The sequence below is a fragment of the Cebidichthys violaceus genome, unplaced genomic scaffold (assembly GCF_023349555.1).
Source record: "Cebidichthys violaceus isolate CVI_PGR_0920_01 unplaced genomic scaffold, fCebVio1.0.p SCAF_7, whole genome shotgun sequence".
NCBI lineage: Eukaryota > Metazoa > Chordata > Actinopteri > Perciformes > Stichaeidae > Cebidichthys > Cebidichthys violaceus.
In genome coordinates this window covers 7,287,870-7,311,170 of record NW_027176927.1, presented here as the reverse complement: position 1 = coordinate 7,311,170, position 23,301 = coordinate 7,287,870, and the positions used below count along the sequence as shown (strand labels likewise).

General features: G+C 43.2%; 3 protein-coding genes across 6 annotated transcripts in view; 2 read left to right on the top strand and 1 right to left on the bottom strand.

Moving 5' to 3' along the window:
* The first annotated feature begins 57 nt into the window (after positions 1-57).
* rnf41l (ring finger protein 41, like) lies at positions 58-2,736 on the top strand. Its single transcript, XM_068735123.1, has 5 exons — positions 58-263; positions 398-537; positions 1,127-1,289; positions 1,398-1,518; positions 2,332-2,736. The coding sequence occupies exons 1-5, from the start codon at positions 58-60 to the stop codon at positions 2,734-2,736; spliced, it is 1,035 nt and encodes a 344-aa protein (XP_068591224.1).
* Positions 2,737-3,773: 1,037 nt separating this feature from the next.
* Positions 3,774-17,466, bottom strand: virma (vir like m6A methyltransferase associated). Its single transcript, XM_068735756.1, has 27 exons — positions 17,382-17,466; positions 16,787-16,899; positions 15,109-15,195; positions 13,944-13,992; positions 13,701-13,863; positions 13,485-13,604; positions 12,398-12,613; positions 11,096-11,826; positions 10,790-10,927; positions 10,475-10,701; positions 9,868-10,395; positions 9,617-9,771; positions 9,430-9,512; positions 8,781-8,874; positions 8,302-8,690; positions 8,066-8,221; positions 7,734-7,969; positions 7,396-7,645; positions 7,080-7,297; positions 6,814-6,946; positions 6,495-6,635; positions 6,244-6,398; positions 5,981-6,077; positions 5,474-5,637; positions 5,001-5,350; positions 4,266-4,412; positions 3,774-4,175 (listed from the first exon to the last, which is right to left on the bottom strand). Exons 1-27 carry the CDS (start codon positions 17,442-17,444, stop codon positions 3,955-3,957), a joined length of 5,424 nt encoding a protein of 1,807 aa, XP_068591857.1. The 5' UTR covers positions 17,445-17,466; the 3' UTR covers positions 3,774-3,954.
* Positions 17,467-18,394: 928 nt separating this feature from the next.
* The window catches only part of esrp1 (epithelial splicing regulatory protein 1), a 10,512-nt gene continuing 5,605 nt past the window's right edge, over positions 18,395-23,301 (top strand). For all 4 annotated transcript variants that reach the window (XM_068735085.1, XM_068735086.1, XM_068735083.1 and 1 more), the window contains exons 1-10: positions 18,395-18,729; positions 19,153-19,326; positions 19,452-19,568; positions 19,925-20,036; positions 20,535-20,678; positions 21,262-21,316; positions 21,430-21,540; positions 21,679-21,811; positions 21,965-22,007; positions 22,738-23,057. In XM_068735085.1, the coding sequence (XP_068591186.1) occupies positions 18,598-18,729; positions 19,153-19,326; positions 19,452-19,568; positions 19,925-20,036; positions 20,535-20,678; positions 21,262-21,316; positions 21,430-21,540; positions 21,679-21,811; positions 21,965-22,007; positions 22,738-23,057 (1,341 nt within the window). In that variant the 5' untranslated portion in view covers positions 18,395-18,597. The remainder of the gene's footprint in view (positions 18,730-19,152; positions 19,327-19,451; positions 19,569-19,924; positions 20,037-20,534; positions 20,679-21,261; positions 21,317-21,429; positions 21,541-21,678; positions 21,812-21,964; positions 22,008-22,737; positions 23,058-23,301) is intronic.

Here is a 23,301-nt window from a genome sequence, read left to right as displayed (position 1 = left end):
AATGAGACAACGCTATGTGGTTCTCATGTTTGTATAATCTGTCTGTGTGGTTGTAGGATGGGCTATGATCTGGAGCGGTTTGTGGGCTATGTGAATGAGGGTCTTCTGTGCTGTGTGTGTCGAGACGTGTTGGAGCGCCCCCTCCAGGCGCCCTGCGAACATGCCTACTGCAGCGCATGCATCAGCAGCTGGCTGGTCCATCACCACTCCTGTCCTGAGGACAGACTTCCACTGGACGTGGGCAGTCTCAAACCACTGTACAGGTCTGTCTCTGCATATGTCTTTTATGACCTCTTCATTTATTCTAAAGTTTTCACAACTATCCAGTGGGGTCACACATGTCTACTGCTCTCTGTGCCCAACTCTCATTTCTTTGATGCTGTTTTTTTAATGACAGGTACATGCGTAATGACCTGAACCGCCTGCAGATACGTTGTGTGAATGCAGGGCAGGGTTGTGAGGTGGTCTGCTCCCTGGAAAGCCTGCACACACACGAGGATGAGTGTGAGTTTGCCTTCATCTCCTGCTCTAACACAGGTATGAAACAAAGCTCACAAGATGTGTCATTTGTCATGTTTATCGGTAGTGTTTGTACGGTTCTTAAATAGTTATCATTGTGGATGTGTATAAAGGTAACGTGACACCTGTGTGTGGCAGCAACAGGTGGCTCATAGTGCACCTATGGGACTTATTCAGCTCCCAAAGACCTCACAAAGAGTGCATTCAGGGTGAACTTTCCATCACTCTTTAATGAGCAATTTAAACGTGTGTATGTATTTACAAGCGTGTGCTCTTGTGCTCACAATGTGTCTGTGACCTGTCATTGGCAGGTGGAGAGTACATATGTTACCATTGTGGTAGGTATAGTAACAGGGTGTGTGCATGCAGTGTGGCTTTTTGCAGTGTTATGTACTACAGGCACGTCAGCAACATACTGTTTTAACCCGATATTGGATGTGACCGTGGTTGATTCATTTGACCTAAGTAATGTGTGTATAAGTAATAGCAAAGTCAAGTGACTGCACTTCTACTTGAGAAATGTTACCGTTTCAACTCATATGTACTACTGTGGCTTTGTTATTTAAAGCGATTTCTAGATAGATACACTTACTCTGTGTCCCATCAGGTTGTTCTTTGCAGATGGAGAGGCGGGGTTTGGAGGCTCACCTGTCCGAATGTAACTTCCGCAGCAGGGAGTGTCACAATGGCTGTGGCCACACCCTCCTCTCCATTGACCAATCACAGCATAACTGTGTGGCAGAGCTGCGCACAGAAGTGGAGATGCTCAGGTGTGTGGTTGTGAAAAATGTCATCACTCTCTTAAATCCTGATCAAAATGGATGATTGCTCTAGTTTATATTAGTTCGTAATTTTGTCTCACTGAATATTTACGGCAGGGCAGAGATGCTGTGCAAGGTGGAGGAGGTGAGACGAGAGATGGAGTCTCGGTTGGACTCTCAGAGGAGACACATGGTGCAGAAAGAGTCGCAGCTGAAGAATGATGTGGAGGAGCTCAAGGTGAGCAGTCAGTCCTTCTCATGTGTTTAAACTCCTCCAATTTTAAAGTGACAACAGGGCTGAAGTAAAACATTTAAGGAAGTGGCACACTTAGTCGTGAGTACAGTAATATATAAATACATCTTTTGTAATACATTTAAAAAACAGAAATATGTGCTTTCTTTCTTGACTCCATCTATTGGCAAGGTACTTCTTTGCAGAACTTGATTTAGCATGTAAAACATAAGATAACCTCATTATGTATGAGGACAAATAACTGTAGTTGTTAGCTTTAGTACGTAATGTAAATGTTAAAAAAGAAACAAAAACGTTGAATGACTTCATCATATGACATAATCTTCATTGGCAGTTTTCTGGGAAATGTTACCATTTTATATATATATATATATATATATATATATATATATAAATACATATATATACATACATATACATATATATAAATACATATATATACATATATATATATAAATACATATATATATATATAAATACATATATATATATATAAATACACATATATATATAAATACACATATATATATATATATAAATACACATATATATATATATATATATATATATATAAATACACATATATATATTATATATATTTACATATACTTTTATAGACTAATAATTTAAAACTTTAAAGTGGAAATGCTTTTACTGTCGGTCTCAAACAGTTTACAGTCGTACTTATCTTTCGGTAAATTTTTCTAAAGAGGAACTACTTTTAGGACCTAACCTCAGTTAGACAGTTGCTGTGAACCGTGTTGATGCATGTTCAGTGATCCTGTGTCCTCTGTGCAGGGTCAGCTGTCCTGTGTGATGTGTGACATGCGAGCGTTGTTAGGAGCAGAGCGCCTGAGAAGACAGGAGCTGGCAGAGGCGGAGCTGGAGAAGAGGGAACTGTTGGAGCTCCTCAGACACATGCAGCCAACCAGGAGTCCGCATCCTGTTGAGCAGACATCCAGGGAGCAGCATCAGGGAGCACTGCAAACATCTGGGCGGGAGCTGCACTCAGAGCCAACAAGACACAAGCAGAGGGAGGCGTCTTTACACGCCTCCAGTCTGTCACTGCATTCAGCTCAGGCCATAAATATATCTGGTCCACCTCCGTCACCTCAGCTGGGAGAGGGGACGCGCAAGGGCGGGACCAGAAGCCTAACTCTGGACTGCATCAAGAGGAAGAGTCGGGAGGTGACGGTCATCTGAGTAGACTGGACTAGTGAGAGATTAGGATTAAATCAATATTTTTGGATTGAGTTTTAAATTTGTTTTTAATCAAATCAGTGTGTAAATTAGGTGTTGAATGAGAGGTGTCTGCTTTGGAATGAACCATATGTTTCGTTCAAAATGTCTTTGTGTAATTTTACAAAACAAAAGAATCTTTTGACTGTAGGCTTATGTAAAAGTGAATAGACAATTCATTTTGTAGACTCACCACTGATCTAATCTGCACAAATTTGATTTTAACATTGATGTCTCTTGGATTTTGTATCCCTCGGGTTTTAATTAAAAAAAAGAATACTTTAAGTAATTTTCTTGATCAAATTATTTCTAGTTTCCTCACTTATCAATTTGATGCAGTATTTTATGCTTAGAAAAGGTTTGTTAAATGACTCTCGAGTGTCCTGAAAAAAACTGTTAAACAAGAACTTCTAAATTTATTTTAACTTGACCTAAAATGTTGGTAATCATTCTTCACTAACAATGTGTAATCTTTGATAAGTTTGTCAGTCTAATGTATGAAAAACAAAGCATACAAATCAAAATCTTGGAGGCTAGCATAGCTTTTATGTTATACTGAATAGTACCGTTTGGATGTGATAGTCTCCACCGTGACTAGAGGACTGCATGCAGCACTAACAATGTAACCTCTGACAGTGTGGTTACCTGGAAGAGTTGCAGTTGGCACAGGCATGTACATTGTGCCCCTTTCTGTCTCACAAATACTACCTTTGTTACCACTTTCAGTCCATAAACACAAGGAACTATTCCTAAAGATTGTTTTAAATGGCCACCTCAGGCTGTATTGTAGTCTTTTCACACTAAATTCTTGTCATGCATCTAAAGAACCTTCAGCGTGGTATAATTTGGTCCTTTTAGTGATGCTCAGTGGAACATTTGTTCCAAGCGTCGCTTTTTCTGCTACAGGTAATAAGTTCTACGAGGAAAGCTCGTTTAAAGATAATCTGTCTGCATCGGTTAATTATTTCATCTGATGTCTGCTCAAAATCAAAAGTGTAAGCGTAGTTACTATGACCTTTATTCTCCGAATACAACTCATGATAACAAAACATAAAACATCAACACAGAGTCTTTACGCCATTGCGACATCATCCACCAACTTTCCATGTAGACGGTGTATATATAATATCCTGATTGGTCCATATGTTGCCGTGAGAGGCTGCAGTCATTACCCAGGTGAGTTTACCTGGTGAAGGAGCGAACATGTCTGCCCCTCCCACCTCCACTCCCTCCCCCACCACTGAATTTGCTCCCCTGAGATCCTCTCCCCCCTCCTCCACCTCCTCCACCACCACCTCCACCTCCTCCAGCGCTGCCACCGCCTCCTCCCCCACTGAGCCAAGACAGCCCGGCGCCTCCTCTTCCCCTCTGGGGTCTGTCGCGTGGAGCCAGCCGATATGCACCTGACAAACAGAGACAAAAACAGCATTTTAAGTTCATTGTTCATTGCGCAAAAATCAACAAAAAGTATGTGTTTTTTTTGTGCTTCATACTTGCTGGGGGTTGTCTGGAGGGCAGCGGTCCACGTGTGAAGTTGCTCTGGCCTCCGCGGGGTTCACTGTAGGTTCCTCTGTGAGTGACAGCTGGAACTTGGCCGCTCCATGAGGAACCACGGCCTCCATCTCGGCGAGTGTAGTTACCTACAGCACCAAAATACAGCAATTAGCTCTCTCTACCGGCCAATAGGTGGCTCTGAACTGCAGTACACCCAAATTCAATATTACTACTACACACTGTTCACACCATCTTAACTCAAGGTTCACTAACTAGCTTTTTCAGAGGTGAGGTTTCATCACATCTTATGCTGAGTATGTAAAAAAAAAATGTAAAAAACACACTGTACACTAATGTTAGTGTACTATCTGGGCAATTATTATACAGGCAATGAATTGTAACATTTAGTAGGAACACAAAAAGATAAATTACATGTTCTCTACCACCAAAATTACCATGATTTAAAAAAAATATATATTTTTTTATATTTATATATATATATATATATATATATATAAAAAAATATATATTTTTTTATATTATATATATATATATATATATATATATATATATATATATATATATTATTTTTTTTGACATAAGCTGAAACTACACTAACCTGGAGGATCATAAACACAGGTCTTATCAAATGAACACAAGAAACCTTTTATTCAACAGGGTGGAGTGTCTGTGTGTGTGTGTGTGTGTGTGTGTGTGTGTGTGTGTGTACGTACCTGACAGCAGTACACCTTTAGGTTGTGGGGGAGTGAAAAAGCGAGTCTGGCTGTGGAAGGTGCCTCTGCCTCTGTTACCAGTGAACAGTCCTCTGGTGGGGGGTTTAGGGGAGCTCTTGGGGGGCCGTTTAGGAGGCAAAAGCCCAAGAGGTGTTGTAATGTCTTTAAACTCCGCCGCCACAAAGTCATCAACATGCATGCTGGGAGGACGAGAGGTGTTCTGTTTGCGTTGGCGGAAGATATCGTGGGGTCGGCAGAGATTCTGTCCAAAGCCTCCTCGACCTCCGCGGCCACGAGGAGCGGCCATGATGTGGGCTCTCTTAGCGGGCTCAATGTAGTCGGATTTACCGCTGCAGAGACGAGCACGAGACGAGCACGAGATGAGCATTCGATCGGTTGATTAAAACAAGAATCAAGATGTTAGTTCTCTGCAATGAATACAGAACAAATGTGACCAAACACTGGAAGTGTACCTTGTAATGAACGTCTCATGCTTGTGTTTGCCCAGTCGGAAGCCTTTTGGAGCCTTATTGTCACCGGGAGAGGAGGGCTCAGACATGAAGGAGCGCTCCAGCTCTGCCTTCAGGTCCAGTTCTGGACAACACGCCTGAGCCAGACCCACCAGATCCACCTTCACCTGCCACACACAAAGTGCCAATTACAGACTTACTGTCCATCCCCATGCAGACAGACACAGGCCTTCATAACTGTACATGGTCAAGAAAGACACTTAACGTGAGTTAATCCACAGTGAATCAGTGTTACGTTTGGAAATACCTCTGGTTTAAACCAGTTTTTCACACTAGTACAGTTATTGTAGCAAAGCAGTCATTATTTCAATTTTGTAAAATTTACAATTGTTGCACATTATAACATTCTTGCTGCTGATACTTTGACCACATTGAAGAGAAAATAAGAGAATTCAGAATCTGAAGTCTAACTTTTGCCACAGTGTGATGAAAGTGTATGTAAACACGTACCATATCAAGGTCTGCTTCAATGTCATCAGTCTGGAACGGGGAGAACCATAGAGTCTTCAGCTGCTCATCCAGAGCTTCTGACAGAAGGAACACCGTCCTACAGAGAACAACGCAGAGAAGAATGATGTACCTTTAATCACATCCAGTTGTTTCCTCTCACTTTCAACAAAAGTGATGAACAAGGCACATTTTAGTACATCATCTATATCAGGTTGGCTGGGATGGTGAGTGCCTCCCTGTGATTGATGGCTTGATGTATGTACCTGTGATTAAACTGGGCCGCGAGTGCCTCGGGTGCTGGCAGAGTGGGCTCAGTGTCCGCTGCAGGGGGTGCGTCTGTGGCTGTCTCCAGCGTCTGCCTCAGCACAACCACTGTCTCCAACATCGTCTCCAATGAATCATCTTCCTTACATAGTTTCTACAGACACAAGAGTTACAGTTAGCTAAATGCCAAGGCAGCATCAACACCATTTTAAAAAAAAAAAAAACGATACACAAAGTGTATAAACTGTACCGTAATCTGTTTCTCTAAAGTCAGGAGCGGATGGGATTCGGACTGCTCCCACTGCAGCAGAGCTTTCATCTCAGAGCCCGTTAGCAGCCGTGGAGGAGCAAAGACGGACTCCTCGCCGGACCCCTGGGCCTCATCTACACACTGGATTACAACACAGACAGATCCAACGATAAAATCCAACTATCACATACTATGTTCAATGCAAAGTCTTGCACAATTAGTCATTTAGACACTCCTCCCACGTGCCAACGAATTCAGACTTAACGCACTTTTTTATGATACCTGTAAGCATAAAAACCTAAAAAAAACAGGTACAGACCATTGTTTCTGTGTTGACGATCTGTCTCAGGAAGTCAAGAAGAGCTGACAGCAGATCTGCTGAGTCCTTGTTGAAGTTCAACACCAACCTCTTCAACAGGGAGCATAGACCAATACTATACTTCTTCAGAGCTCTGAAACAAAAATTAAGTGATTTAGTCAAAGTGTTGTTTGACTGAGAAGGGGACGCTATGCCCTGTAGAAAGAGAGGAGGCTATAAAGAAAGACAGAGGTAATGCCAACAAACAAGAAGAAGTTGTCTTTTACACTTTGAGGTGGTAGAGTCCATAATCGTGCTCGGTGAGGAATGTCAAAGTCCTGATACAGGTGAGGAGGAGTGGGACGCTGCTCTCTGAATTCCCCAAAACCTCCATCAAGGCGTTGCACACTGACGGCATCATCTCCCGCCCTGGAAGTGAATTGGCCAGCTGCTCAGCCTCTGACACACAGCTTTCACCAGGCGGAGAAACCACCAGAGAAATGTCCTGGTGAAGATGGAGATTGAGATGTTTTTTTTAGGCTTTGCTTTTTTTTCCTGTAAGGACTTGTTTACACATGTGCTTTAACTTCATGTAGTTCTTACCTGGTCACACAGTGACAGTAATATTGTCCCCACTAGTTCGCTGCATTGCTGCTGCTGTAGGGAGTGGTCAGCTGGAGGAACCAACAGAGACAGCAGCAAGGGGAACACATCGGCCAGTTGTTCATCTCCAGACACGGACCCGGACAGAAGGTGAAGCGCTGCGCTCTTACAAGCTTTCTGTGACACCAGCGCGTCCATCAAAGAAAGCAGACGCAGGACCTGGCCCCAGCACACAGCTTTCCCCTCCGCCCTGCAGTGAGCACATCGCATACACTTAAAATACAATTCAGAGCATAAACACAAACAACTGCGTGTGTGTGTGTGTGTTTGTCACTCACGGCTGCAGCTCCTCCAGCAGCAGCTCCAGCAGGGTCTTCTTGATGAGTAGTGCAGCGGGTGAGGACAGATCCGCCAGCTGTACACACATTCTCCTCAGCATGGCCAGGAAAGGAGGGCAGCTGGTGGCGCACACGCACCTCAGCGCCTCGGAAAGCACTTTCCACTGCGCCCGTATGTGCATGCTCCACAGCTTCCTCGTGTTTAAGGCTACAGCCACATCTTGGACCGATATCACCTAGAGAGCCAAAGATCGATTCATGTTTTATCATTTTCAATCCATCAGAATTAAGTACGGGACAGATGGGGCGACCAGTTGGATAGGATGAGTTACCTGAGTGCTCTGCATTGGCAGTGGAAGAGGCAGGAGCTCAGAGAGCAACGTCAAACCAGAGAACACACCTTCAGGAGCTTTCAGCAGTGAGCCCAAAACCTCCTTTAGCATCAGAGACCACGTGTTACTGGCCAGAGTCTCTTCTGTATGGGTCACCTACAACAAAACCCACAAATTGAGACTTTTTGCACCATATTCTTAGCTGAACTAAACATATGTTTATCTCGTTCACACACCTCTTCATTAACACCCTGCGTGAAGGTGAGCAGCACGTCAACGATGAGCGCCTGTACTCTCGTCTCCTCTCCGTCTAGGCGTCCGGACGCGGGGATGGAGCAGACTATCATGTGGAGCGTCACCAACACGCTGGCCACACGAGTGTCCCTGAATTGGAACGCTCCCCCGCGCAGCAGCTCCATCAGCATGGTGCGCAGCAATCGAAGTGTGCCGATGCATATGCTGAGGATCATGCAGCGCTGCGGCGTGGGACCCATGTGTCCGTGCACGCGCCACGGCTGCAGCAACAGGCTGCACAGCTTCTGTAAAACACGCACGCACATATCCAGACCCTCGCCGGAAAACAGCTGGACCCCTGCAAGACTCCACTTAAGATCCCTCTGCTGACCTGTAGACAGGAGGAAAACATTGTAAAAAAACAGCTGTCTCTTCTGTAACTGTTGCAGTCAACATCAATGAACACGGTAACCAGCTTTACCCTCTACAGCAGGTGGGGGGCAGGCGATGTGGCAAAGCACCCTGAGAGCAGTGACGAGTCCAGTTCCCTCAGCTGTCAACACATTTTCCACATTCTGAAGTCAAGAGAAGACACACATTTAAAATGACATATAGCGCTGTTATTTGCATAAAGCCTCGACTTAAATATGCTACACAGCAGGTATATGTTTGAGCAGTTCAGACTTGTCGGTGAAGCTCTGCATTCCAAAGAGATGTACTGTATTTCTAGTGGCTTTAAGGTACAAAATTAGACAAAAACATATCGTTGAGTGTGTGACTTAAAGACATAGTTCTTGTTTTGGTAACAGTTTTGTTGTTTGTAAAGTGTGCATTCTTACATAGGTTTTAGAATGAGCCGGCCTGGTTATAACTGGTGACAATACTGTTTTCCTCTGACATGAATATTAAATAAGCTCTACAAATCTTGATTAAATAAAACTAATGAACCTGTACTCAGAGACCTTGATTCCTTCACTAAAAGAATGAATGGACTTCCTGAATCAAATGTTATAGACAAATCCTTGGACTGTCTGTCGGTAAAGTGGCGACATGAAAGCTCACAGTTACTGAAAATGTATTGAAGTGTTGCTTTACCTCAGCAGTTGGTATATTGAGGTAGAGACCTGTACCTGTTTTATGTAGTCTATGAGAGTAGGAATGCTGCCAATCTCAAAGCGAAGTTTTTCCAAAGGCTCAAGCCATTTACTAAGCTCTGAAGATCAAATGAAGAACAAAACATTAACAATAAAAAAAAAAAAAAACACAAAAAGTGTCACACATGTCATGATAGCTTCATACAACACTGATAATATTTACCCTGTAACTTGGCATTGGTGTCATCAGCCTTGGCGATGGCGAGTAGAGGGGCAGCATATTGTTCCATCGTACGCAGCTCATTAGAGCTCTGCACTACCAGTAACACCAGCATACAGGCATAATTATATGTCACTGCTTTGCGAGCTTTGGCCTCACTTAAAGAAAAGACACAAAAAGAAGTACTCGTTAATCAACACACAGGTGCCTGAAGTCACACAGAAAGAGACACTAGAAGAAGAAGCCAGCTGTACCCCTGTCCGTCCTTGCTGTGGTGCTGGAGCAGAGTGACCAGACATGACAGGTTGTTGTCCAGGCTGAGGATGTGGGCCACAGCGCTGCGACCAGTCTGCGTGAAGGTCATCAGGTAGAGTGCGTGGAGCATTCCCAGCACCTCCGCATTGTCCCCTTCATCTAGCCCGGCTCCTCCGTCTCCTCCTGCAGCCACGTGGCTCATGAGCTCCGACACGCCCTGCAGAGCGTGCAGCGCCTGCATCAGCCACACGCCGAAGCCCTCTTCGCCGAACCCTGGCCCCGACACACCTCCCTCTCCCCCCGTGAAGGTGGTCTCCTCGCTCTCGGCTTCCGCCACCGATGCCAAGAGACGCAGTAGCAGGTTGGTGGGAGTGGGCTGGGCAAGGAGGAAGAGCAGACCCGACTGGGTGAGCGACAGGAAGCGCAGGAGCTCTCGAACAGCTTGGGTGATCCCCAAATGACCGGCCGCTGCAGCCGCGGACATCACCGCCGCGGTGCTCTCCAGGAAATGGCACGCATGCATATACCTGAGAAAGGAGAAAAATGCATTAATACAAATCCAAACTACATTCAACGTTATATAGTGAGGTTTGAGGTGAAGTATACCTGTACAGTGTTGGGTACGGATCGTCCCTTTCCTGTGGTCCTGTTATTCTAGCGGTGGTAGGGAAGGCTTTTCCAGGGGGCTGCACCATGCAGTAAGGGGCCGTCTCTAGCAGGTGATGTAACTCCTCCAAAACCCCGGCCAGCCTATCGAGCTCTGCCTCGCTCACAGGGGAGGAGCTTAGCGACGGTTCCTCCTCCATGGGGATGTCTGCATCCTCCATCTCCTCCTGAGAATCATATGTCATGATAATAATGAAAATGTACTATGACTTTGCGGCTAGTAGCATGTTTGTGAGAATGAGTGCGAGTGTCTACCTGCTGGGGTTCACTCCATGCTGCTGCTGCACGCTGCAGGTCGACCAGTATCTCATACATGTGGCTTTTCTGCAATATGGTGTTGCCAGCTGTTATGACCCTCACTGTTTCTTCACGCAGAAACAGCTGGACTAAACGCTATAAAAGACATACAGCTTGTCAGATGAAGATTTTTCATTGTATTGTTATCTATTCTTATTCTCTAGATCTGGCATCCCTGCAAGATAAATGTAGAAGAGAATCTGTATATAATGAAACGGTGTTGACAAAGAACTTTTTCAAGTCTGTATACTTTGTGATGCTCACCTGATAGCCACTCTTCTCTGATTCTCCAGTATGTAGGAAAGCCTCGGCGCCAGCAGGAGCGCTGGTCAGAGCCCCAAGAGCTCTCAGGATATTCAGCTTCAGTGTGGAGGAGACATGGTCGGCTTGAACCAACTCCAGCAGCACACCCAAGGCCCCTTCGCGCAGCAGCACCGAGAGGCCCTGAGGACACTCTGCGAGGTGTGACGCTAGCTTGGCACCGGCTTTCAACTGTCTGAGATTAAGGGCAATGGGCTGTGTGAGAGCAATCTCCATACTCAGAGCTTGGAGCGCCCATTTGACTAAAACTCCAACAGGTCCCTCCATCTCACCCTCTCCTTGTTTGATTAAATAAGCCAACCCTTTAGCCAGGAGTGCAGGTGCCTGTTCCAGAGCCGTGACCCAGCGGACGTCTCTGTCATCTCCAATACTAGCCAGTAGTTCTTTCAGCTGGGCCACGGCCTCAGCCTCCTCTCCGCCTGCAGGTGATTCTGTTCCACCGGGGTCCCTGGGTTCCTCCACGCGGGCCTTCTCAAACTGGGTGTCAAAGCGGGTCTTGTATGGAGGGGTGAAGTAGAGCAGGGGTCTGAGTTCTCTCTCATACGGGTCATACTGAACAGGTGGGACTGATGCCAGGTCCTCAGGAGTGTAGTCTATGTCAAAGTTGGGCAGCTTGAAGTTACCGTTATCCAGATCATCCTCATCGCTGGAAATCTGCTCATAGCCGTCATCACCTGAAAAGGGTGGGAGGGACGAAAGACAACAATGACTCTATTATGGACAAAATACGTACGATTCTTCAACCGTTTGTAAAATATCTGTGTAGAAATGAATGAAAATGAGGAGGCCAGCGGCTACTACAGATTCTCTTGCTCATTCACAAACTCACACAGACAAACCTTCTCGCTTCATCACTCCAAACATGCTGGGTTAAGTTTGACATGCAGGATGTCTACAGCACAAGCATCAGCCATGGCTGTGAGGATGTGTGAGGTAGACCTCCACATGACAAGCTTATGAATGTTGATCATAAGCCCTCCGAGTAGCCCGGGGGCGGACTCACAGAGTTTGGAGCACCCAGCGGTTGTCGATGGAGGCAGCATGCCAGAGTGCTCACACTCTGCCCCCAACTGTCACTCAGTCCCAAATGGACCCTGCTCCCATGCCCCCATCCCCCAAGGGAGTCTGATGAGTTTGCAGCACCAAGAGGTTCAGGGGCCGGGCATCCATTTGGGATTGCAGACTATCCTACTCTCACAAAATAACTCCCCATACCTTCCTCCATCTCCTCTTCCTCGTCCTCACCCTCATCCTCCTCCTCCACTTCTTCGTCCTCTTCCAGAATGCTCCCCTCGGTCCCTGCATCTTCTTCCTCCTCTTGCTCCTCCTCTTCCTCCTCCTCCCCTTCTTCCTCTGGTTCCGCATCCGAGTACGGTTCATCAGCAAGCAGCGATCTCTCGGGGGACACGGCCTCCAGGTAGTCGTCGCGGCCCTCGCTCGGCTCATCTTTGACCACGCCCACTATAAATGTCACAAGGGAGACCGGAGGGCACACAGTTCACCTTACATCCCCACAGGGCACATACCAACATGCAAACTATGCATTATCTAGAGAAGTAGAGGCCTACTTATGCAAAAAAGCTTAAGGTTCAATGCCTGTGTTTTTGCATGTTTTAACACAATGCTTATACTTTTCATGAAGGCCAGCCATTATCCAAGCATGACAGTTGTTTAAAATGTGTTTTCTCACCTGGCAGGCTGCCACTGTTTCAAAATTTTCAGTTCATTGAGATAATCGGCATGCAGAGACTTGCTTGGGAAATGTAACGCAACACAGTGAACATGATGTACCCTTTACCTGTACAAGAATACTTAGTCAGCATTTTCAAATACACTAACAACCATAATACCATGCAACACTGGGGGACCTGAGACAAATGTAGCACAAGCAAGATTCAACTGTGTTACTTTTTCTTATTGTACTGAAATGAACTGAAACTTTGGAGCAACCAGCTAATTATGAAAATCAAAAAAACTTTACTATAACCAATTCTGGTGTAAAGTACACAGATTGAAGCAAATGGGATAAAACATCCAAAACAATACAAAAGGTACTTTATCATATGGGGCTAAAAATGAAGTCGGCCTCTGCTGTAACAGAATAAATGTAACTGATGGTAGAAACACTGGATTTCATAACGACACTGACAAGGAGATTGCAGGGTGACTAATGTGAAACTTTCTCAAATTATAACTTTCCCTTTAATTAAGGAGAATCACTGATGCAACATTTAATTATGAGAAGCATCAACCTAACAGATGCTTAAACTACGGCAGTGTGTCTTTTATCAATGGTGGCAGATATAATGTGACGGATGTGTGCAGTTCTTACCCGTCACTTGGACCTGCTCTTCATCATCATCATCCGGGGGCGGAGGCCCAGGTGGAGTACGAGGCCCTCTGGGTGCTGGTCTGGGTGGGCTACCATTATACTGGTCATCTTTTTCCCACTCTGAAAAAACAACAAAAAAACAATAGATTGACATCATAACAAGCAAATTAGGGAAAACAAGCGATAACCTGTTCATTGGATGTTTCAGTTAGTTACCTTGTTTAATGAGCCGCTTAGGCCCGCTTGGCTGTTGTGGGGGTGGGGGTGGAGGAGGAGGGGGTGAGGACTGGTCATGTCCATGCGAGCGCTCTGCTGTCCCGTACACTGCTATAGTCAGACTGGTGTACCAGCCTCGCAGCACCAGGCCGTCTGTGTTCACCTGCATGCAAAAAACCCATTTAGGTATTCACAAATCAAAAGAAGAAATACAAATCATCTCGTTTCTGGACGAGCGTTTACCTTTCCACTGGGTCTGAACACGATGGACTTGTTCTCGTCATATTCCAGACTGACGGCAGAAAGCAACACAGAGAAGATTCAAACATTAGTGCAAATATTCACAAAGGGAAATTCCTGAACTTGCGTACGTTTGTTCATCATCTTGGAAATTTTAGTGTTCGAAAATAGTATGAGACTTTAAAATAAGGTTTAGCAGCAATCTGATACATTTCTTTAAAAAAAATACCACAATATTGCTGTGTAATTATGTTTAAAGAGCACTCCGATCATGCTTCATCTCTCTTTCCCCTCATTCCCCATCACCTCTCTTTTATCTAATGAAGGAAAATCTGCCATAAAATAACAATAATATTGTTTATCGCAATTATTTCTGGGACAAAATATCATCCAACAAAATGAGTTATTGTGACAGGCCTTAGAGCCACTGTGTGGTCATCCAATACACCCATACTGTCTTATTTCATGTCACAAAAAGGCAAAATGCCACAAAAAAACTCATCTTAAACATAAAAAAGGCAAAACTGCATTATCATGGTTATCTAGATCATCTATATCCTGATTATCACCTCAGCTGGAAAAAACGATTGTTGTCCACAAACATTTCAGTCAAATTTGTTTTTGACATTTGGAAGAATCTTAAAATAGCAACCAGACCGGTTTAAAAAAAATAAATAATCTACTCCCAACTTTCCCAGCAGAGATAATAACTTGGGTGTGTCGTATTTACAGTTTTCAAAAACTCTTACACAATAGACGCCTCTCAATACAAGTCGACACTCTGGTGCTACTGTGCACACCTCTGTTATTATGACGGCAGAATAAAAATGTTGGACTCAATCATTCCACTCTTCATCTATCACACCAGGACCTATACGTTTTGTCTGTCACTTTCAGCTACTTTGTGGGCGAGGTTGAGTTTCTGGAGAGACCAGTTAGCCAGCATGGGAACAAAGAGATGTGAATATGGGTGGGTGCAGGTGCACACACGCACCCACCACTCTGGTCTGAGAACAGGGCTCAGATGCTACCGCGACTGGTTCTACAGGTGAGACAGACATCTGCATCTTAAGCACTTTTGGAACATGACCAGGAAACACAGAGATGGTGGAGAGGTTCAAAGTAATACAGAAACAAAAGAAGATGGGGGAGTGAAAATCATTCTGACCTGCCCAGTCGGTGGAACGTGGGGTTGTTGGGTTTGGTGGCATTATTAAAGAACAGCTCTAACTGGAAGGCATGAGGTGACGTCTCCCTGGAAACACAGTAACAAACACACACACACACACACACACACACACACACACACACACACACACACACACACACACACACACACACACAAAATAATGTGGCAGTCATGGCTCAATCTCCTTCTCTCCAGACAACTTTATTGAGTATTAAGTTAAACATCAACATTGGAGTCGGCGATCATTATGACAATATAGTCAGTGGCCACTTTATTAGGTACACTTGTACAATCTATTGCAATGCAAATACAACAGCTCTTTTTTTTTAATCATTCTGTTATTGTGATCCTATGGGTGGTGTTGTACTGGACTGCATCATATAGAAAGCAGTTTAAATTGTTTTTGTCCCTACTCACATAAGAAGGGGAAGAATATGAGCAGCACTATGACCTCAGTGCTAAAACATCTAAATCACCTAACACCTCTATGACAGTGTCAACAAAAAGCAAAAAAATAAAAGGTCTTAAAAACATAGACTTTATGGCAGAACAGTTGTATTTGTCTGCATTAGATTGTACATGTTTATCCAATAACTAGCACAACAAATGTGTGTAATATGAGACAATATACATGTTTTATTTAATTTGCTGAATTAGGCAAAACAGGCATTATCCATAATGAGCTAAACAACAGATTTTTGACTCAATTCACTTCATCACAACTGTATAGCAATACTGCGACACATATTATGACATAAACCCTGATAGAGGATTATATTCATAATGGTACAACCCCTAAACAACATAGAGTCATGACCTGCTTTGGTCTATTCATTGATGAGCACTGAGCCCATTCGTTCACTTAAATTACATCACACATACCCAACAGGCTCAGTGGGAATCAAGATCCACACATCAAAGAAGCTCAGGTGTCAAACTACTTTTCTACAGGCACACACATACAGCTCTGGTATCAGAAGCAAACAAACGTCTCCAGAGGCGAACTAGCATTGCCAATGAGGTTAAGGATTTCCTGCAACAAGGGATGAGCCATCCAACTTTTCTCTGTCTCTGATACCTTGAGTGTGGGTATCTGCTGATACTATACAATACCATACAATACCAATGCTCTCTTTTTCCCCAGATTTACAATCTGTATACCACACTTTGAAGAAATACTTTGCTGTTCGGCAGTCAACTTTCCGTTAGAGGAAACACTGAATTTTATGATAACAGAGATAAACTGTATTCATCGTGAATCTGTCATGTTACAATCAGGGGTGTTACCACTGGGTGACCAGGGATAAGTGGAGAGCAGGGCTGCCTTTCAATCAGAGGGTCAGCGGTTTGATCCCCGGCTCTACTAGCCTCATGTCAATGTGTCCTTGAGCAAGACACTTAACCCCAAAAATTGCTCCCATAGCTGCGTCTACTATAGATAGATACTGAATTGTAAATCGCTTTGGATAAAAGTGTCTGCTAAATGACTGTAATGTAATGTAATCAATACCCAATGTGATTAATAGAAATTACAACCTATTGGAAGGAAAGGTTTATTGCAAGGTTGCCTTTATAAGCTGCATTTGGTTGATATAGGTGGACCTAATACACTGGCTACTTACTGTATTTATGTTTGAGTTTGCAATATTGCTCTTACCCAAATGCTCTGTTGTCAGGTACGTTGCTGTGTGCTTTGATCCCTGGAGGAATGACCCGCACTTCAGTGATCAGCACCCCGCAAGGAAACCGCACCACATCTACGTTGGTTAACTGAAGAACATTGAACATCATAATCAATACAAACATTAAGATAATACATGTCTTCAGTAACCACACGAACCAAAACTAATACTACAGACCAGAACAGTCTATTTTGGTGAAGTAAAGACGGTCGTAGGGAGACTTTACAGTTAGCATTAGCCACAAAGCTTACATGCAAACAAAATGCGCAAATGTGCAATAAACAACAGCGGCGGGGCGTGCTTTCATTATGTAAATACAATTACATTTAACTGATATATTTAGTGCAATTATGTGTAGATTTAGTCAAGTGTGTAGTGCAATACAAGCTGTGAATTGCAACGTTATCGCGACAACCACGACACAACTGCTAATGTTAGCTATGTTGACATCGCTAGCTTGGAAGTTTAGCATCAATCTTCAAAACTCCTCAATATGCGCGCTATGAGTATTGAATGCAGGCAGCTCTGAAGTTAATATACGAGAGGGTGGTAATGCGTGAGATATATTACCTCTGCACTCTGGTGCTTAAACGTATCTATAAAAAGAAGCTCGGTTGAAGTGTCCCCCGCCATCGCTTTTTTGCTCTCCGTCGGGCCGAGGGTACACTTCCGGGATAGTGAGTACTTCCGGGGCATGATCAACTACAGCGAGAGCGCTCCGACATAAACACAAACAAATGTACATACGAAATTGATTAACATAACACAATATTAATATTAGCCTACTATAAAGAGGAAATAAAAGCGACGCTTATGTCTAAATTATTTTACCTGATCAAAAATGATTACTATTTATATTATTATTAGCAATATGCCTATGATTAATTGTATTACTGTTGTTGTTAAAGTGATGGAAGATAATAGGCTACATGACCACTTATAATGTTATGATTCATATAATTTAGTATATTATAATAACATGTTAATGCTTCTCAATGAAACAAGGGTCAAAATACAGTTGCAGTCAGTGCATACTTTTCAGGTGTATTTAATTGTTTAATTAATAATAGTTTTTAAAATGTAGAAATTAATTAATGAGTTGAAATGAAACATCGTAAAAGTATAACTAGGTACACTCCAGGCTTCATAAATGTTCTGGCATTTGATAATTTATTTTCATATAGAAACACTTATTTTATTTTTATTTTTCATTTCATTTCATTTTTAAAAATACAAATGTGTTATATTTGCTGGGTGTTGTTTATTGTCAATATACTTAAACCTTTCAACGAGATGTGGCATTACTTTTATTCTCCTTAAAAAGGCCGGTAGCCTAACCATTTCACCCTTAATACCTTCCGGCTCTGTAAATTGGTATACAGTAAGATACTTAAATTACTTAAATACTGAAAAGTATTATGCATGAGAATGTACAGATATCCACGATATCCTCCATGGTCTGCCACGTACTAATCAGTAAACCACCTGAAGGAGGGAGGGGGCAGGTCGAGTCACGTGGTCACACAGGTAGATGCTTTACAAAAACGAGGAACGTTCAGCCATTACTCCGCGATGGTGACTGCGGGAGGCTTCACTTAAAATTCAACACGCGACGAAACTTGGATTTACGGACCTCACCTTTACGCTCAGGTGTCAAAGTAAAGGTGTTTATACCTTGTGGCTCCCGCATGTGTCTCCTCTCCGGCGTATCTCCAGTTACTGTCCTTTAGCCTACTTTTGTGTAGCTTTAGATTTGTTGTTTTTTTTGGGATCTGTTTGTGTTCAGATGACGGCACAGGTAGACTACCTGGTGGTGGTTTTCACCGCCACATCTGGCGCGAGCGGAGAGCTGCTAGGATCTGACGAGAAGGAGCTCGAGCAGTTGGTTTGGCAGCTCGTGGATGTAAAGAACAAAAAGGTAAAACATTGTACTAGACTTCTTATTACACCTAGTTATCGTTATTCTAAAGCAGGTGTTGTAGTGGTAAATAAAGGAGCGGACAGGTAAACAGGGCAACTCTAGTCGGAAATGGACTCAAATACAAACGACAGGCATTTATAATAATGCTGTGACTCAGGTGAGTAAACATCTATGAGCTTAAAATAGGCTCAGAAGTTATTCAGTATAATTAGAAGACAGATATATTCTCCTAAAGATGTCTCCATTGCAAGGTGTTTAAACATAGTTCCTGCGTTTGTTGTTCTTTTATGGAATGATATAAATGTAATAAAGCTCTATATTACCGACATTTATTACTATCGTAGCAGCCTACGGCTTGTGAGTTTCTATGGAGGCTTCTGTTTCAAGACTGACGTGTTTTTTTCTTCTTCTCTGAACCAGTTGGGCAAGGTGAATGAGCTCCTCATTAAGCCGGACCTCTCAGACTCAACTGAGGAAAAAGAGGAGGAGGAGGAGGAGGAGGAGGATGGGGTGGAGGAGAGTGTGGAAGAGGAGAATAGATCCCAAGCAGATAATGTCTCCACAGCCACAAGTCTTGAGACCGCATTAAACTTGGTAATAACCTCACTGAAGTCATTATATATAAGCATTTTTATTACATAGTTATTATTACTGCTGCCTGAGGATTTATTACGAATGTTTTAATTTCTTTCCTAAATGTTTGGCACCTGTTTTTGCAGTTTCATCTACAACTGACGAACGAGGTGAACAGCGCGGGCGCAGGCACGTCGGTGTGTTTGTGTACAGACGGGCCCCTTCACATCCGCCAAGTGATTCACCCCGAGGCCGCAAGCAAGGTGAGTGAGCTGGATGGGTGAACGCCTTGCAGCCAGGGCGGATGTTCACTCGGCGCTGCAGGAACCTTCAGAATTCACACAGTCACAAAGGGATGTGTTGTGTCAGCACTGTGCTCCTGGTTGAATTTAATGTCACGGTGTAAGAGCCGCTAACACAAACCTGTCTAATGACATACGCCCATGCACATACTTGTGCACATGAAACAACATCTACACAATGAAGCGGATGAAATTGTCTTGAACCTGTGTAAAGATTATTCTACTGGCTTGAGCAAACACCAATACGATGGCAATAAAACAGCAGCTGTTGATTGGCCTTGTGTTCACATCCGTTCTTTTAACTTCTTCCCCCCCAGAACATCCTGGTCCCAGACTGTTTCTACTCTTTCTTTGACCTGCGGAAAGAGTTCAAGAAGCACTTCCCCACATCTGACCTCAAGGCTTTGAATGTACACACCATGGCAGAGTGTATCTTTTTATTATGTCAGCTGTTTACATTAGGTGTGCCAGCGAATGTCTGTGAACTAATACTTTATATCTAATGCATTTAATGTTTAAGTGTATTTTAGACAGTTAATGGTTATTTATCTGCATGTTCAGCTTGATCTGTTGAGCACACATCGCTCAGAAACACACACATTATAAGTTTATAAGCCTCGGGGTGTTGGCTGCAAAACTAGAAGTTTTGAAATGCAAATAGGGAAACAATGGCAGCACCTTGCTAAGCGCTCGGTGAACGAGTGTGTGTTCAGCCAACAGGACAAACTCCACACTCACACACCCACTGGAACAGGATAACTAACATCTCTGTGTGAGTTTGTCTTGCCTTCCTTGCTACTTTTGTGTCCTTTATTTCCCTCCATTGTCACATACAAAAACCTTTTTTGATCTCTCCGAACTGTTGAGACTGTTTTATTTATTTTTTGGCTGTTCCTTGTTTGCTTTCCTTGACTGCCTCCTCCTCAGCTCTTAGTATACCTGTTGATGTGCCCGCTATGTGGGATCCCTCAACAACACAGGATCCGTCAGCCATATTGCCTGCAGAAATAGCAGTCCAGCAGGTCCAGGTTATGGGCAGCATTGTCCTTGCCCTGCTTTCTGAGCCATTAAGTGAGTCCCATATGTGATTTTACACAAAAGTGAAACATCAGGGATTTGTCAGTTAGTTCGACATAAATGGCTACTCTGTGTTTACAGGGCACATAAGAAAAGTGTGCAACTTCAAAGGCACTCCTAAAAGGTTAATTAAGGAAAATAGAACTGAAACAGAAAAGTAAAAGTATTTTGGTAATCAATTAATCGTTTGAGTCATCTCAACAAGATTCAGCTTCTCCAATGTTGGATTTGCTGCTTTTTTTGGTTTACATACTTGTAAACTGAATATCTTTGGATTATGTGCTATTGGTTGGACAAAACAGGACATTTGAATATCATTTTCCGGCATTTTTCCCCATTTTCTGACTTCTATGCCAAACAAACAAATCAATCAATAGATAGAGATAATAAACGGCAAAGTCATCCACAATTAAATTGAGTTGCAGCCCTTAAGTGATTTGCTGTTTATGTTGATTTCTGTAAAAGGAACCCTAAGTTCATTAACACTTGAGGCCATCATGTTGATTACAAAGTACTAAAATGAGTTTGTGGTTGGATTTGTGATCTAATTTTGGAAACTCTAATGCTTTCCCATTAGGCCACAAGTTTTCTACCCAGGAAAGAGTTAGTGAGAAGTTTGAGACTGGCACTTGGTAAGTAAAGTTTGCTCAAGATAAATATTATTTTTGTTCTCTGCCTCTGAAATAAACTACATCCACTCCTGTGGCGCTAATATCTCAGTGTGTGTGTTTGTGTGTGCGTGCAGCAGTAAGATGGAGAAAGTGTGTGACAACACGGTCATCAGAGCTAGAGGATTGCCATGGCAGTCTTCTGACCAGGACATCGCTCGATTCTTCAGAGGACTCAACATTGCCAAGTATGTTGTAGCTATATTGACAGCACTCTCACTTATGAAGGACTTGTATTGATCGGTCAACATGATATATATACTGAAACCTGCTGCTGACATAAGGTTTAAAATACTCTGTAACATTGTGTACATTGTGTTGTATAGAGGAGGGGCTGCCCTGTGTCTTAATGCTCAGGGGAGGAGGAACGGAGAAGCTCTTGTTCGTTTTGTCAGTGAAGAACACAGAGACCTGGCACTGCAGAGACACAAGCACCACATGGGCAGCAGATACATAGAGGTAACCCGTCTGAACCCTACTAGTTGTTATTAGTTAAGTGAATAAGCCACGCTACCTGAACCTAATCTCTTATGTGTTTTCACTTCTGTCATTGCAGCTACACCTGAAGTGACAATAATTCCTTGTTTCTGTCTTGTTCCCTTCTAATGGCAGGTTTACAAAGCTTCAGGAGAGGACTTCCTGAAGATAGCAGGAGGTGAGCAGATATAACCACGTGTACTACATATTATTTTACCTTATCGGCAGCAAACCTAGGCATTAAGTAAAATTAGGTTGGGTGTTTTGTGCCCAATATAGTTTGACCAAATTAAGTCCTGAAGCTCTTTGGTGGTGCTGCTCTGGCTGCTCACCATCCTGTTATGAGATTAAACCAACAATTCATTATTTAAAAACTGATTAGAAACACAACCATATGTCTTGCTGTTTGGTTTTGTGCATTTGTTTGTCTTTATTGATTTCTGGGCTCTGAACATATTCCAGCATCCTGAATACATTTCTTGGAGTGGACATTTTATGCCCATAAGATGATTTTCAGCACACTCATCATCTCCAGGGGAAAATCATAACTTGCAGAAAGATTTAGCAGTTATGACCAAACTTCAGTCATACCATTTGGTAACAAGTTTCTCAGCAATGCATAGTTAAGATGTTAGTCATATGCAGAAGCTCTCACAGAAGCTCTCACCTTTTAAGTTTAGATGTTTATCATCATAAAAATGGAGGGCCGGACCATCACTCAAAATCATGAAGAGAGAGTCAAGTTTATTCCTATTTATTATAAAATATGACAGCCAATGAAAATATGCCATTAAAAGTGCTGGAAGGAAGGAAAACTTAATTCTGTCTTAATCTACAGTGTGATCATTTCTATTTACAGTATATACTGTACTTGATTAAATAGGTGTGTGTGTGTGTGTGTGCGCCAGGTACCTCCAATGAGGTAGCAATCTTCCTGTCCCGTGAGGACCAGATCATAGTGAGGATGCGAGGTCTTCCTTTCACCGCCACACACGAGCAGGTGCTCACCTTCTTCTCCCCGGAGGAGGACCTCAAAGAGACATGTCCGGTCAGCGGAGGGAAAGATGGCATCCTATTTGTTCGCTATCCAGACGGCCGTCCCACTGGCGATGCCTTTGTTTTATTTGCCTGTGAGGAACACACCCAGTGTGCTCTGAGGAAACACAAGGAAATCCTTGGGAGAAGATATATTGAGCTGTTCAAAAGTACGGCAGCAGAGGTCCAACAGGTACGTCAGGGTGTCTGTCTGCATGTGGGTGTGCTTCTTTGTGCAGTGTGTACTAGGCAAAGTGCATATTTGTGTGTGTGTTCATTTTTAGGTTGGAGAAATTCTTCTATATGTGTCCATTTTTATTTAGTTTCCTTTATCTTCAGGTAGTTGTAGGAATCATTAAAGTTTATGGGTGGGGACCTGCATAGCAAGGTGTTTCCCTCAACACAAATGTGAAACATTACTAGTCCCTTTTTTTGTT

Bases quoted from the DNA above. Each gene is read 5' to 3' on its own strand.
- rnf41l (XM_068735123.1), top strand. From the start codon at position 58: ATGGGCTATGATCTGGAGCGGTTTGTGGGCTATGTGAATGAGGGTCTT. The intron at 538-1,126 runs GTATGAAACAAA...GTGTCCCATCAG, and splicing joins CATCTCCTGCTCTAACACAG to GTTGTTCTTTGCAGATGGAG. The intron at 1,519-2,331 runs GTGAGCAGTCAG...TCCTCTGTGCAG, and splicing joins ATGATGTGGAGGAGCTCAAG to GGTCAGCTGTCCTGTGTGAT.
- virma (XM_068735756.1), bottom strand. From the start codon at position 17,444: ATGGCGGGGGACACTTCAACCGAGCTTCTTTTTATAGATACGTTTAAG. The intron at 8,875-9,429 runs GTACAGGTCTCT...TCTTGACTTCAG, and splicing joins TCATAGACTACATAAAACAG to AATGTGGAAAATGTGTTGAC. The intron at 6,078-6,243 runs GTACATACATCA...TGTTCTCTGTAG, and splicing joins GCGGCCCAGTTTAATCACAG to GACGGTGTTCCTTCTGTCAG.